The 15,593-nt window shown below is 37.9% G+C and overlaps 1 protein-coding gene across 1 annotated transcript in view; it reads left to right on the top strand.

The window, feature by feature from the left end:
- The window catches only part of SMS (spermine synthase), a 48,574-nt gene extending 33,269 nt beyond the window's left edge, over positions 1–15,305 (top strand). The window contains exons 7-11 of the mRNA XM_040582532.1: positions 767–856; positions 1,888–2,002; positions 2,549–2,628; positions 11,709–11,824; positions 14,895–15,305. Of these exons, the coding sequence (XP_040438466.1) occupies positions 767–856; positions 1,888–2,002; positions 2,549–2,628; positions 11,709–11,824; positions 14,895–14,937 (444 nt within the window). The 3' untranslated portion in view covers positions 14,938–15,305. The remainder of the gene's footprint in view (positions 1–766; positions 857–1,887; positions 2,003–2,548; positions 2,629–11,708; positions 11,825–14,894) is intronic.
- Positions 15,306–15,593: the final 288 nt, after the last annotated feature.

Raw genomic sequence — 15,593 nt, 5'->3', positions numbered from 1 at the left:
CAGACCCAGTGACTACATACTTGTGCATCATTATACAGCACCTGCTTTCAAGTTCCTAATCCATACTGTAACTCTTGAGTAGCAGTTTACATAGAACTAGAAAGGAAAGCTTCTGTAGTCAGACTGATGCCTTCTCTGAAAACAGAAGACAAGTCTGTCAAGTCGGTGATTTCAGTCAAGTTCTGTGTCCTTTGGGTTCTTCTGTTTTTCTAAAGAAAGCCATAAAAAAAAAACAACCTTAGAAGGAAAAAAATGTAATCAATAGGAATGTCAGGACTTGATGAATTGGCACAATGACCAACTTTTGTGCTGTCTTAAATACTGATAAAAATGAAGTTTTCAACTTTCTGTAGTTCAAATAGTTTGTAATGTAAACGCCTGTTAGCCATATGAAATGGTGATCATCTTGGGTTTTGGGATCCCCTTGCTAGGAACTAAAAAATTTAAAGATGTAGGCTGAAGTCTTAACCTTGTTTAGCTTTATGAGGTTTTTGCATATACCACTGTATTACTCACATTCCAAGCTTCCACAGGAACGGTAACCTAAAGGTACCGGAAATACTGATTTGGGGAGGGGGGAAGCACTTCCTAAACCTCTGACTGAATCTAGAGGCAAATACATGAGGTTGGCTATTGTAATATGTGCACCAAAATACACGTCTTACTGTGTTCCTTTGTGAATGTTACCTTTTTGAAAATCTTTCTGAAAAAATAGAAACTGTTATCTGTATTTATGGACTGTAGAACACCTTAACCAGCTTCAAACATTGACCAAATGGTGATCGACGGGTGTAAAAAATACATGCGTAAAACATGCGGAGATGTCTTAGACAATCTGAAAGGAGAGTGCTATCAGGTAACTTTTTGGTTTTCTTTCATTAGAAGTAATATTTCGAATACATTTACACCTAGCCTGGAAGACTATAGCAAAGTTTTGGGGAAAAGCTTTCTGATTTTTCTTAATTTTGGGAAGGATTTTTTCCTTTGACACTTCTAGTTTTTAACAGCTGGCAGTGGGGATATGTATTGGAAGTATATATTAGTGTCAAAATACTTGAATTCTCCATCTTCAAACTCTTTTAAAAATAATCATATATCGCTTTTAAGGAATGTGAACTAGTAGAATCTTTATTACCATAGCTTACAAGTAAAAGAGGAAGGAGCAGTAAGGATGCAGTGTTAAATATTTCTTGAATGCATGAAAAGGTAGAAGAAATTTGTAGTTAAGTTAGTTGTCCTGTACTGTTGAGAATATCTGAATTTTTAATACACATTTTAAAATATTCTTTAATTTGCAGGCAAAATCTCTTGCCTCTCACTGCTAATAGATTAAAAATCTAAAAAAAAATAAAAAAAATCATGTATCCCCGTAGTTAAGATCTTTATAAGCTGCATCTGACAAGAGTTTAAAAACTAGCTCAGGTATAATCTGACACCTTCACTAGACATCTTTTCTTTCTGTTTTCATTTCAACCTCTTTAGCTCACACTTCTAAACTAGTATCAGAGATCTTAAAAACATGCAAAAATGAAGAGAAGTCACATGCTACTTCGCACAAGTCAGTGGCCCTTCATACAAATACCTTGTTTTACTCTTATGTTGGGGGGTGGTTAACTGTTGTTACCATTTGGTAGGTAGAACAGTGGTCACACAACAATCAGTGATAGAGCTAGGAAATCCACTCCTGTAGTGTCTGTCACTGCCATAATTCCTACAACTGTTCCTCCTTTTTATATGATGCAAAAAATTGAAAATGGAGCCCAAAATTAAACACACATTTAATTTTGTGGTTTTCCCCTCTTAATTTCTGTGAATCTACATTTGTTCCTTCTACCTGGTCAGTTCTGGGGTATTCTGAGGACTAGCTACAGTGTTTTGTTTTTATAGGTTCTAATTGAAGACTGTATTCCCGTACTGAAGAGGTATGCCAAAGAAGGAAGGATGTTTGATTATGTAATTAACGATCTGACAGCTGTTCCAATCTCCACATCTCCAGAAGAAGGTTAATCTTCTAATTTATTTTCCTAGATTTCAAGGATTCTCCATGTTTCTGTCCCTTTGGTGTGTAATAGTTGGCAGTTTGCAGCAAAAATACTTTGATTATTGCCTTTTAAATAGTAAATCTGAGAGGCAAAGAATGATAGTAACACATCTGTTCTTGAATTTTTCTTCAGTGTTAGAAAAAAAATTGGCAAGCACCTAGGACTTTTTAAACTGTCCCCTTATTCCAGAATAATATGAACTCAAGTAATTCTTGAGAAAGTATGTGGGGAGTTCACACTCCAGTAAATTTTACCCCACTCTACATTTTCTTGGAACAGTCTGGAAAATTAATTGTGAAGGAAAACAGAGATACTTCCACCATCAATGCCATTGTGTATGAACTGTGTGGGCATTTTACTTGTTTTTATCTTGTTTTTTGCTTGTTTTTTGAAGGTATAGGATTGCTATACTTTTTAAACAGTAGATATGTTGCAAGTCTTGGAAACTTAAAACTGCACAAGTCAGTAATGTGCCGTTCTGTTTTTAAATCATGCTCTATATGCAGATTCCACATGGGAATTTCTGCGGTTGATTCTTGACCTCTCAATGAAAGTCCTGAAACAAGATGGAAAGTACTTCACACAGGTATGATACCTGGATGTAAAAAAAAGTATTGCCGTATATGTATTGTAATCTGCATTTTTCAGGTTAAAGGAAGGGAGCAAAACCGAACCAACTAACTAAAAATCTACTAGCAAGCTAGTTTTTTCCTTTTAATGACTCAGTAGGGATTTTTGCACGAAATGTGGGCTTTGTGAATAGACTTGTCTTTTCTCATTATTTCAGCTGGATTTGCAGTGCTTCTGTCTTTGAATTTAAAAGCATAATTTCAAGAACTGGCTGGGCATACTACGGGGTATTTTAGCAGTAAGCAATTCTTGGAAAAGCAGAACAGATGTACTTTATAAACAGATATATGTATTTTAAGCTAACGTCTCTGGTTTGTAGAGTGTAAGACATGAAAATTTGTTATTCATAAAGGCGTAAGAATTTGACATAGGTGCAGTGGGAAGAGAAAATTAGTCATTAGGGAGTAAATACCCTCTCTTTGCTTGATATGACTGCTAACCCAAGTCACCGGTTTGGCTTCTGCAAAACAGATACTGAACATTTGAATATGTTACAATGCTTGGCACTTTGCAGAGTACTTTATATAGTCATAAATAAGACTTTGTCCTTGTGTATGAAGCTTTTAATGCAACGCTGTTTAAAATAAAAAAGTAATTTAAGGGTTTTATATTTGCTACAGTATAGCCACCTCATGGATAATATAGTTGTCATACAGCTTTCATCTGAAGATGCTTTCTGTATGTAATCCTGCATTCAGAGTGCCACAAAGCTGTGTGCAATTGTACAAAATGTGACAAGATCAAGCAGATAGTTGAGTGAAGTGTAAGTCTCTGAAACTGTATTTCTTTTGTCATGTGCATACCTTTAACTGGTCTTCTGATGTGTGGAGTCTCTTAAGTACAGCATTTTGAAATAATCTTAAATTCTGAAATAACCTAGGTAAAATTATGCATTTGAACTCTGTTCCTATCAGTGTGGAGTTTCTGATGTGTGTAAAGGAACTGGTTTACTGTAAAATGGCACTTATTTGTAAACCTGCCCAAAACTCATAGAATGAGGGCTTTGGCAACTTTAGCATGCTGCTTTATTTTAAAATGCTGTGGAAGATAAATTATCTTGTGGTTGAAATGTAAGGTATGAGTCATGGTTGTATCACTGTAAATCTTGATAGCTTTTCTGTTAATAGTGGAAATACTTATGACAGACTTTGAAAGGACACTACATCTTCTGGACAGAGCAAGCATTTGTGCTGCAGTTGTCATACTTGCAACATACACAGTGAGACTAGCTGACTTTATTAGAATGTATGTATGTCTATGGACAGATATTTTTCAGACTTTGCAGAAGGACTTTGGGAAGAAGCTTGTACTGAAAGCTGGAGTGATCGCTGTGCTGCAGCCAGGGTATGGGGAGGTGGTTTTGTCAGCTGAAACCAATAGAGGTTGAGACTGGTGCAGGCCTGCTGCCTGCCCTGTCCTGATGGGAGGATGTAACTCAGCTCTCCAGCATCTCTGCTTGCATGGGAAGAAAGGACAGCAATACTGAACTGGCCCTGGCAGGCTTAAGCTGTTGTGAAACACTGCAGCATCAGTTTCAGAGCTGTTGTGAAACACTGCAGCATCGGTTTCAGAGTAAGTGGCTTGAATTTGGACTTGTGTCTAACTGGTAGCTAGTGAAAGGAATGGAGTATACTTTATGTATGTGTACATAAAGTATATGTACACATGTAAAGAAGCAGTGTACTTTATGCAACTTAGTCTTCCTGAGGGTGTTGAAAAAAAGGAAAACTAATACAGGGACAAACAGCTATCAAAGCTTTTGTTATATCTACTGATACACTACCCAGGCCATTTGATTGTCCTTGCTCCCTCTTCCCAATTGGGCCTCATTTAAAAACAAAAACCCTCAGAAAACTCAGTAGTCTGATCATAGTAACAGACTTTTAGGGATGCTTTAAATAAAATCAGCTGTTTAACTTTCTTTAAATTGGGTTTTGAATTAAACTAGTTGAAGCTGGATATCCAAAGGATTGGGTTAACACTATGGACAGAAGTTCAAACATGACCGCTACCAGCTTTGGTGACTGAGCTTAGTCACATGTTGGGAACTCATAAATGGTTTTGAATGTTCTGATGTGTTAGCTTTTAAATGCTAGGGATTTTTAGCTCTGTGTATTAACGTTGGAAATTTAAGTTACTTCTGTTCCAACTGTCAACTTCCAGGATGCTTCTTAGGTAGCAGACTGTACTTCGCTTGCTGAAGGAATCACATGCCTTCTAGGACAGTTAAGTTTTTAAAACCCAGGACTTGATGTGCCTCTCAGCCGCCAGGCTTTTTTGAATTGCATTTTGGTTCTCTAAAACATAAAATACATGAAATATCATCAAGAAAAGCAACTGGGGGAATGTCCACCTATTTGTTAGAGCCTGACCTTTACCTATGGTGAGGAAATGTCTCACAGGAAAGATGCTGCAAAAGGGTTGTCATCCTGTTGGCTGCTGTCCAGTAGCTATAGTTGCTTCTGCTTTGGCATTATGCTGAACTAATAATATTTGAAACTTCTGTTCTCTGTAGCTTGCCCTCTTGATTGTTCTGCTTGCAGGGCTTACCTTGTGCATCTTGTTAGAATACTGTTTATTTTAATGCTCAAGAAATGTTTTACCCAAAAGTGGAATTCTGTTCACAGAATGGCAGTCTTTCACATGCTCTATTGCTGCCTGACTTTAAATGCCACAGCTGGGAAAAATAAATGGAAATGCTCATCATCTCTTTATTGAGCTCTGCGTAAGTTTTGGACATGAATTGTCAGCAGACAGGTCTAGAGCAGTCTAACTCGAGATATAACTTATCTGAGGTTGTAAAAAGAATTATTTTTTTGGCATGCTACTCTGACACACCTGTTTGTTCCCTCAAGATCCCCTGGTGATCCTCAAAGCCATCTCCAAATGCTAACGCAGAATATCCTTTCACCACTAGGTGGAGGCTGGTAACTAATATTGTCTAACAGTTTAACATTTATAGAGAGATTCTGCCTGTGAAAGGTTTTTCAGACTACTACTTCACATTCCTAGGGATGCATGAACATATGTGGCCAGTTTTAGGATGAAGGAGGGACTTTTTGCTTATTTTGGCTCTGGAAAGACAGAAAGGGCAGTTTACAGATCTCATTCACTGCTGCTGCAAGTCTGTGCTTAAGTAAATGTGGGATCAGACGGACGGACACACCTCCATACTTGTACTATGCGTCCATAATAGCAATCACAATGAGAACAGAAACTCAGTGGTGTGAGTAGCAGCCTTGCTTTTAATGTCCTTGGTTTTTTAGCTACATCATCTGTATTAAAAGTCTTGCAGCCTACATAGGACCTGGGCAGAGAGGTGAGCATTAGGGCCTTTAGCCTGCAGAACCTGCAGCTCTATCTGTAAGCTTAAGACTTAGGGCATGTTCACAAAAACTTACTGGTGAATGTAATTCCACTACTCTGATGCTTAAGGGTCACGTGGCTTGCTGTATTTCTGTTCTTCCTTCTTCTGAAGCTGGTGCTTTGAAGTGTTTAGTCATGTAGCATGGGTCTGGGTCTTTGAGGTGTGCAGTGTTGCCTCCTCCAAGGGGTGCCAGTTACAGATGCAGGTTCCCAGCCTTCAAAGGGGAGAAAAGTGGGAGTCAGTGAGGATGTAAGAACTTGACATATCCCAAGGTCCAGTTTTGCCTCTAATGGACCTTCCCAGTGACTCGTTTCTGAATGTGTTAAGTGTTCTTATGCTATTGGACCTTCTAAAAGCCAGTTTGTTTTTTAGATTGCCCAAGTGATTTTTTTTCAACTTCATTGGAGTATGTGTACATGTACGTGTAGGTACTAGTCTGGTATGTATGTTTTTTTTGAACCCTCACCACCTTGCACCTTCCAAGTAGCATGTGAGGATTGTCCCAACAGCTGTGAAACTATGCTCTTTGAGATGCAGAGACTGATTGCAAGGTTGCCTCACTCAGTGGGTTATGTGTAGCTAGGAAAATACCTTTTTCTGTGCTAAGTTTTTGCTCTGCTGATCTGATCCTTTGAGGTTGAGCAGGCTGTCATTATCAACCTGTTTATGAAGTGGAACCTTTAAAAATATCTCTGAACAGGAATTTGCTCCTTCCTAGTCTGGGTCATCCCACCCGGGCAGGGTAGAAACCATCTCGGACTACTCATGGGTTTGGGTTCCAGTAAACAGCACTAACCACTGGTGCAAGAAGGGATCAACTGTCTCCCACACACACATTCAGGCCTTCACCAAGCTGTTGCTTCCTGGCTGCACTCTAATACAGTGTGGCCCTGCCCTCAAAATGTCCAGGCCACCGTGATGTTGCTCCATAGTTACACTCCTTTTTTTGGCTGCTGCGTGGGTTTTCTAATTAGCACTTCCAAAGAGGGAGCAGGGCTCTCCTTGACTGCAATGTCAGCGGAGACTGGAAGAGCAAATAAACGTCCATGTGTGAGCCTGTATGATTTCTTGGCAGTTTGGGAGTCTTTAAGGGATAGACACTTCATTTCCTTGTGTTACTGAGTTCACTTTTAAGTTAATTGATTGTTTGGCCAGTGGAGATACCTTTGGTCAGGTTTGCCTCCGTTATCTCCTTAAGCCATCCCTGTCATCCAAAACTCAAACCTAGCTTTGCTAAGTGTTTCATGATCCATGCAGCTCGTTGCTTCTTAATCACTCTGAAGTGAAGAATAAACCGACTTTAGCCATGTTCAACTCTGGCACTTATCATTACAAAATAAAAATAGAAAGCCATGTTAAATTAAAATTCAAAATTAAACCTCTGCTGTCACAGACAAAGCTGTTCAGTAGCAATGACGTGTAGGATAAGACATGCAAGAGTGACGTGTAAGAAACAGGCAAATATGGAAGGGGACCCTTCCATCTGCTTTCAAGTTACTATTTACTTTTAAGGTTGGAGGAAGCATAGTGGCCTAAACTCAGCCTAAAACCAGTTGGTGGACACGTCCCCTTTGTAGGTGGGTAAAGTTAACTGGAATTTACAAGGTTAATTTAAACAAGTTCTTCTTTTACACCTTTTTTTAAGGATTTTTTTTATTTATTATCTGCCCAATATTGTCTGCATTGTTCTACCACTTAAGTATTTTCATTGGGTGGAGGTAGGTAAAATGAACACAGGTTATTAGACTAATCATGGTATTGCATTCTGGGCTTGGTTCCCTGTGTCATCTTCAGTGATACAAGAACATCTAAGTGTGATATCATTATCAACACCGTAGTTGCATTTGATAAAGCTGGTCACTTCTTACGGAAGGGTGTTGTTAATAGTGATTTCTTTCCAATAAATTTTCTTTCTATTAAAATAAGCTCATCTAAGTTGTGTAGATTTCATTTTTTGAATTCTTAGCTTTTGGCTGAGGAAAACCAAATAATTACAAAAAAAATTCTAACAGTGCAGAACTGTAAAACCCTGTGGTGTGTCTCTAGACAGAGAGGTAAATGAACAGCCAGGTGGGATGTCTGAAACTTTAGGTAAGGTCTTGATTTGGAGACGGGTGAGCTGTGGGTTTGAAAAGTAAAAATTGCTTCCTGGCATGTTCATTGTTCCTGTAATTTGTTTTCTACACTGTCTGCAGTGATTTGTCTGCTGGAGAAGGGAGAAAGGATGAAATACTGCAGCAACAGAGTGGGAAACTGTAGATACTTTCATCTCATTGGGTATCTTAATAAATGTTGTCCATAATAGTGGACATAGCTCCATAAATTACCTAGCAGCGTTCTTCTATTTATGACTCAGATTACATACACAGATTGTTTTTTAGTGTTCTTTTGCGTTCAGTCTGATGTTGAAACAAAATTATATGTTTGGTAAAGGACAGCTGAACCAAATAACTGCTACAGTCCCCTGGATAATAACAGGTTACTAAACTAGTACTACGGTAGTCTGTTCACTGTTGTTCTTTGTGCAGTTATGCTCAGTGTCCATCTCCTACCTTTTTACAAACCTCGCTTGTTTTCTGATGCCCAAACCCAAATATGATAAAGTCAATGTAAAGCATGCCATGTTCCTTTAGCAAAAAAACAAGTACATATTTGTTTGTGGAATATGATCAAAATGATAATCAAACATTTGTTTTATGCAAATTCTTTTGAAAGAGGGATTTCAATAATACAATTTTTTTAAAAGATGCTGTGTATAGGATTTTTTTAAGTTGCGGTTTTCTTTCCACTCGTAAAAACTTCAGCACAATGCAAAAAGTTCATTGAGCATGTGGAAAAAAATACAGATGAACAGTAGGATAAAGCCTCTTCTCAATACAATTTTTTTTTAAATGCATTGTGGAAAAAAAATTTCATACCAATAAAAAAGTAGAACAAATAGTTTAAATCCCAGAGTCAGAATGCGCATTATAAACTTCATTTCCAGTTATTATTTGATGTTATTACATGGAAAAAGCAATGTAGATGGAGCCGTTCAGACATACTGATTCCAAGTAAGATCGCTACTTGTTTTGGCCCTCTGTGCGTTGTACGTGGTTTTGAAGAACACAGGTAGTATTTGTCAGCTCATCTTGGTTCCTTGCTTTGTGAAAATAAACTTCCAGTTGTGTCTGTGTGCACTTAGTTATTTTAAGGCCATTTGGAGTACCAAAAAGCACAAGTTAAACAGTAAAATGTGGCTTTCTTAAAGACCATTATCTTGGAGTTAGAGGATTCAAAATGTGTTAGCAGAGGGAATGCACACGTGTGAGATGTAGGTAGACATTTTGGGAGTGTTGAATATGTCCTTTGTTCCTGGAGCTTCGTAGCAGTTGACCTTTATTTGAAGTTAGGGGTTTTAAAATACTGAATAAGCTGTGACTGTAAGAGCTATAGTTTTTAATTAGATCTAGCTCTTTTTTTATTATTATTTGAACCATTCACATTCTTTCAGTCAAATGTTGAACTATGCACATTATCTAAGGGCAGGAAGGAACAAGATAACTTATTCAGTAATTGGAAAAAAATACTCAAAATCATGTGTGTGCGCGCAAACATTTCCAGAAGACGTTATGAGCAGAGGAAAGATACTGCCATTCCACAGGTGGAGCCTGTTGCTTCAGGCTTTCTTTTTGTCTTTCTCGCAAAGTTCAGGGCTTTAAAAGGTCAAAATCAGTACTCTGGTCAAAGTGCATATGCATGGAAGGCTTTTGGCCTGTCCAGTCATGAACAGAAAGAATAATCTAGAAACCAGGAAGCTGGCTGTACTAGTAAATGACTGTCCCTTCCCTTATTTTTTTTTTTTTTTTTATATTGTCGTATCATTGAGACTAATGTTCTTGTGATTTGAGAAACAGCAAACTTCTGTGTCTTGGGTCTTTTGCCATCATTTTGTGGGACTTTGGCTTGTACACTAGGTTACTAGGAACTGTGTATTCGTTAACATGAAAGTTCCCTTTTTTTGTTCTCTGTCTCTTAATGTTCTGTAGTAAATGTTGTTTCTCCACTAGAATTGGTAAAATGTGTGGGAAAGGTGGGATTTATGTTGAAAGTAACTGGAGAAATGCTAGTTAATGCTTCTGTTTGTACTGACTAGAAATCAGAGAAAGAAAAGTAGGCTTTGTTCTAGGTTAAGGTAAAAAGCATTCATACTGTAAGCTAGTAAACCCAACCGTTAGGGAAGGATGGGGACACGTCTCCGGAAGATGTTGCATCGTGCCCCACGTATGACCAGATACGCACGTGCTGCGTGGTCAGGGTAGACGCACTGTCATCATATAACTTTCTGCTTGTGTATAGTGTGCAGCATTCTTGGGTATCATGTCTGGGGCCTATAGGTTGAGCTGAAGGTTCCTCGTGAAAGTGGTGGAGGTAGAAGACCACATATCAATTCATCTGGCTGTCAGTTTGCCAAGGACCATTAATATTTTCTCCCTCTTGATGAGAACTGCAGAATGTCTTTGTGCTGTGCCACAGCAACAGTATGTTCGTATTTGGCGAGTCTTTATTCCGTGTCTCATACCTGGAAAACTAAAGCTGAGTAGTTTATAGACCATGCAATGATGACTATATTCAGCTTTATTCCATTTTAAGTTAGTGTCCAAATAACCTGCATTTGCCACGCTCTTAAGATCATTGTAATTAAGGTTGTAAAGTATCAGCTAGTTTACTTAGTTACGTAGGCAAGAAAGGCAAGAAACTTGACAAGAACCTTTATTAAACTTACACAACCTGACTTACTGCTTTGGGTAGTTTGTTCAGTCTGGTGTTCTGTAGGCTCACTGTTGCTCAATCTTCAAACCTGTTACAGATAGTCACTTTTCTGTTTAGAGCTTTCTCTATGTGGGCATCTCAGTTATGTGCTGCAGTAGCTTCTGGTTGTTAATACTTCATTTTGGACAAGGTTGTGCTTGTGCTTAGGAGTTGTTTGTTGTTGGGTTTGTGTTGGTTGGGTTTTTTTGTAAATTCCTCACCATTTGTAATCTAAGCACTGATTTTTATTTTGTTCAGAAAAGGATACTATTCATATTCTTAGATAAGACGTGGCTCCAAGAAAAGTGTCATAGGAATCACTTCTTCAGAAACATGATACACAAACTCAAGACAATGTAGCCTGCAGCCACAGAACTTCTGTATAATCTGATTTATTTTGTCATATTGCTCAGTGCAAGAATGTTTAAAATGAATAGGTTATAGGGGTTTTTATAGTGCGTTTAAGCACTGTAAGACCTAGGCAATGTTAAATAATTGAGAAAATCTGGATGTTGTAATACTCCTTACTAATATATTTAAGCAATCATAAAGAAAATGGTTATTGAGTAGACGTTATAGGTAAACAACACATGGTCTGTTTTAACTGAAAGCTCTAATGTAGTGGTTGCTTCTGCTAATGAGTAGATACCCTGCCACCCCCCACTTACCCTTTCTTGAAAAGATACAAATTGTTGTTTGCTGTGGGCACAATGAAGACAAGCTGTTCAGTATTTGCCTTGTAAACATTAAATATTAAAACCAGCATGTATCTGGTTCTGAAGTATGTGGCAGCCTTGCATTAATGTCAAAACTTACATATTCATCTTCAGTTTTGCTTGCTTGTTTGATTGTAACTGGGACTTCTTTTTTTTCTTCAGGGAAACTGTATCAATCTGACTGATGCCTTGACTCTGTATGAAGAACAGCTTAGCAGGCTTTATTGTCCTGTGGAGTTTTCGAAAGAAACTGTGTGCGTTCCCTCCTACATGGAATTGTATCCTTAAAGACTGAAAAAGAGTGGAGAGTATGTATTAATAAATCAAGCAAGCCTAGATTGCTTGGAGGTAATGAACTCAAGTACAAGAAGGCAGCTCTAATTTAAACACTATTAATGTTTTCTCATAATAAACAAACTGCTGCAGTTTTATTTTAAGGACAATTGCAGGAATTGTTTTTTTAAAGGTGCCATAAATTCACAGCTGGTGAGATGATCAGCACCTTTCAATATCAGGCTATGTTCTAATGTTTTTGAGTGTTTCCAAGTATATTGTTTATGCCATGTAGAATAAACTGTGTATGATGAGGGTAATGTTGACTGGGAGTTCTGGCAGGGCTGTATCTTATTTTTCTTCTTTCACAAAACATCCCAGACTAACTTCGTACAGATTAGCATGATCCAGACCTTTAATATGCTCTGATAGATCTATTCTTGAACATACAGCTCATATTGGGTTTTTAATGGGAAAAAAAGTGGTTCCTATCATTATTAGTTAGTGTTACTGGAAAAAAAGTGTTCCAAGTGGAGGGCTATACACATTTCTGAGCAACATCCCATTCCTGAAAACAGTCCTTCAGAATTTCTTCATTTTGTCGGTTGTGTGCAAGTTACACAAGGAGCTAGAAGTTTCTGCTTCAAGCCATTAGCTCCAGAGGGGCATTTTGATTTGCTCTAGAGTGGTTCTGCTGGCTCCATTTGCCTTGAGTGTTTATCACTTTTTGTGTGGTCTCCCAGGAAATGTCTTTGTAGGGTAATGCCTGCTGTGACTGTCCCTCTTTTTACAGAAGAGACCTTTCCAGGATCTGCTTATTCATAATATGTTAAGTATGTGAAACTCTGCCACAGCCTTTCTTCTCTTCTGTGTGTTTGGTTTGCCTACCTTCTCTGTCTCTAATCTTGATACTGTTTAATGCTCTGGCCTGCTGTTCTGGACTTCATACTGACTGTAACAAGCTCCCCTGTGTCTCATCGTCAGCTCTTCAGTAACTCTGATAGGATCTTAACGTTTCAAAGACAAAAATGAAAGAGTGAAAGAGGATCTGAAGATAACCTGCCCTTGTAGCTTACAGTTTCAGAGAAACTAGTTATTTTTGCCTTTATAACTGCTAGGCCTTAATGCAACATGTGATTTGAAGTATGTGTCCGCAGAAAGTCTTCTAAATGCTTATTGTTTATTTGGAAGTATGCAGAATACTTCTAAATGAGTTGATTAGCAAAGGCTGCTTCTTTCCTTTGAAAAATAAATGTAAATGTTTCTAGTGAGTTAACAGATATAAAATACTTCTAGCAATAAATTTATTAGAACTGGCCATTAAATAGGTATAACAGAGCTTGAAAATGAACAGTTATTAGAGAAATGAGGCAAGCTTTATTAGTTTGCTTTTTCTGAATGGATTAACAATGGTGTAATAGTATAAGTACAGGAATGTTAAAGGAGAAGTCATCTTGATGGCTTCAGATTAACCCAAATTAACTTCTAATTTGGCTGTGGAGTTTGAATAACATACACCTGAAATGCAAGTAAAGGTCTATTGCCTTTCTTGAAAATGAGAGCTCTCCGAGTAGGAGTATGTATCTGAATATAATGTTATATCTAAATGCTGTTTCACAGATGACTGAGATGTGATAATTCACAATAGAGTTGTGACAAGTAATCAAAGATTAGGGGGTTATTTCTTTCTGAAGAATGACTCATTTGTGATTTTCATCTAAGTGCCTGAAATCTCTTGAGATATTGATCAAATCTTTTCACTTCCTAAATGTTAATTTTTTTTTTAATCTGACCAAAAGGTACCTGTGTGAGTACCTGAATGTAGCCAGAGTGCTAAGCTGTCTTATCACTTAGTTATTTGTTTTGCCTACTTCAAGAATTGTTATTCTGTGTAGTTGCTACTTGAAATTCTGGTGTTTAGCAGTGTTGCTGTGGGGGTCATGAAATTCAAGTAGCTGTTGACATAAAAGCCAGCTCTCTACTTTAAGGAAAGTGTATGCCCGAGGTCTCCACCAGGACCTTATGGTGAACATGGGAGGCTCCTATCTGGAGCATGTGTGACCTTACTGTGTAAACAAAGAACATATATCTGTGTTTTTACTAAGTTATAAATCCCAGAAATCTATGCCTTACTCTGCAGTTGTTGCTGTAACTCTTAAAAAGGTGACGTTCATGTCTTGCTCTCCTGTCTGCTTCTCTGGAAGCAGGTAGAATTATGTAGCTCTGACCTCTCTCATGTGCCCAGCATAGCAAAAGAGTTTTTGAGGATCAGTTGTCTGTCCTGCCAGGAGTAACTTGGAGAGCTGTGGTTTGAGCGTAGCTTCTGTATGACTGCTGAGCTTGGGTCCATCTTCCCCCAGAGGAGCAGCAAAGAGCACTGATACAGCTGCCAGTTGCTCTGTGTTTGCTTCTAGCTCAGTCTGGGCAACGTAAGTCTCTTTCTGAAATATTTAGGTGCCTAAGGCAAATACCACAGAAGCTTTCAGAGAAAAGCATAGGCAAAACTTAAGTACATCTGTTCAGCGAGTCTTCAACAGAACCCCTGCTGAGGTAGTAGGCATTTACATCTTTGCCTAGTAAGGTACCTGGGCATCTCGTGTTCAGCTACTGAACGTCTCTGTATTAATTTTCTGTCTGATTATGTCTGCATTAGGGACAAATCAAATAGCTGGATATCTGTTTCCTATTCAAGCTTGCTACTTTACAATTGAGAAGATGACCAAGGGGGATCCCAACTTGGTGTACTCCCGATTGAAGTTTTGATCACTCTTCCCAAAGTACTTCTGTAGTTTGTTCAGTAGTTGCAATGCAAAAAAATGCACCACCTGGAAATCTGCAGCAGGAATTAAAAAACATGTGTTTGCAAAGGATTTCAGTGTCAGTGGAAATGGGATGCTCTTTTGAACTGCTGAGTCAAAAAGAAGATCCAGGGAGGCATTACTTTTGAGAGTGTTACCTACATCATCATTCTGAGCTGCCAGAAGTCTTCAGAATTGAAATAAGTGAAAAGAACTAATTTATTTTTAGTGATGTAGTACAAACATTGTGTTTTCCTTAACTGCTTATTTTCTTCAGATGGGTGTTCTACACTATTTGGAAGAAACAAACTGATATTTGAACATCAAGATTATTCAAGATTATCATAAGTGTACATGCTGCATGGAGCATATAGGCCTACCACATGCTGCATATTGGCATCTTGAACCTTTAAATTATATGCTGTAGATGATCCTGAAACTTAGTCATGCTATTGATTGTGAATTCTTTAAATGTTTTTTATTATTATTTTAATTTAAAAGCAAATGGAAAATGTATATTTTGATGAGCTAGGGTGTTATTTTTGAAAGTCAACTTAAAGATGAATAAGCAGCAAAACTAAGAGCTGCTGAATGCACTGAACCTTTAGAATGTGATCCTTTTTATTTTTTTGTAGATCTTCACAAACTGATTGATTAAAAAAGACATCTTTAGCATTTCATCCCTGAAGGGTGGTCCATGGAGTTTGTTTTGGGTTTTTTGTTTTTTCGCCAGATTTTTATCTATGGTGCTTTTTAAGGCTGGAGGGTGTTTCATGTTTTGTTTTTTGTAAATGAACACCACAGTGCTTCCATATAGAGAAGGGTATAACAAAAAAAAAAGGGGAAAAAATCTTCTGAAAGGAAATCTCTAATCTTTCATTGCAAAGGGAAGAAAGCTGGTCTTAAATTTTATTCATTTACTCTAGTTTTATTCATAATTGCTGTAATCTCTGACCTTTCACCTCACAATTCTTTA

The sequence above is a fragment of the Falco naumanni genome, chromosome 2 (genome assembly GCF_017639655.2).
Source record: "Falco naumanni isolate bFalNau1 chromosome 2, bFalNau1.pat, whole genome shotgun sequence".
NCBI classification, from domain to species: Eukaryota; Metazoa; Chordata; class Aves; order Falconiformes; family Falconidae; genus Falco; species Falco naumanni.
Note: the sequence above shows the minus strand (reverse complement) of the source record. Positions and strands in the feature narration are given on the sequence as shown.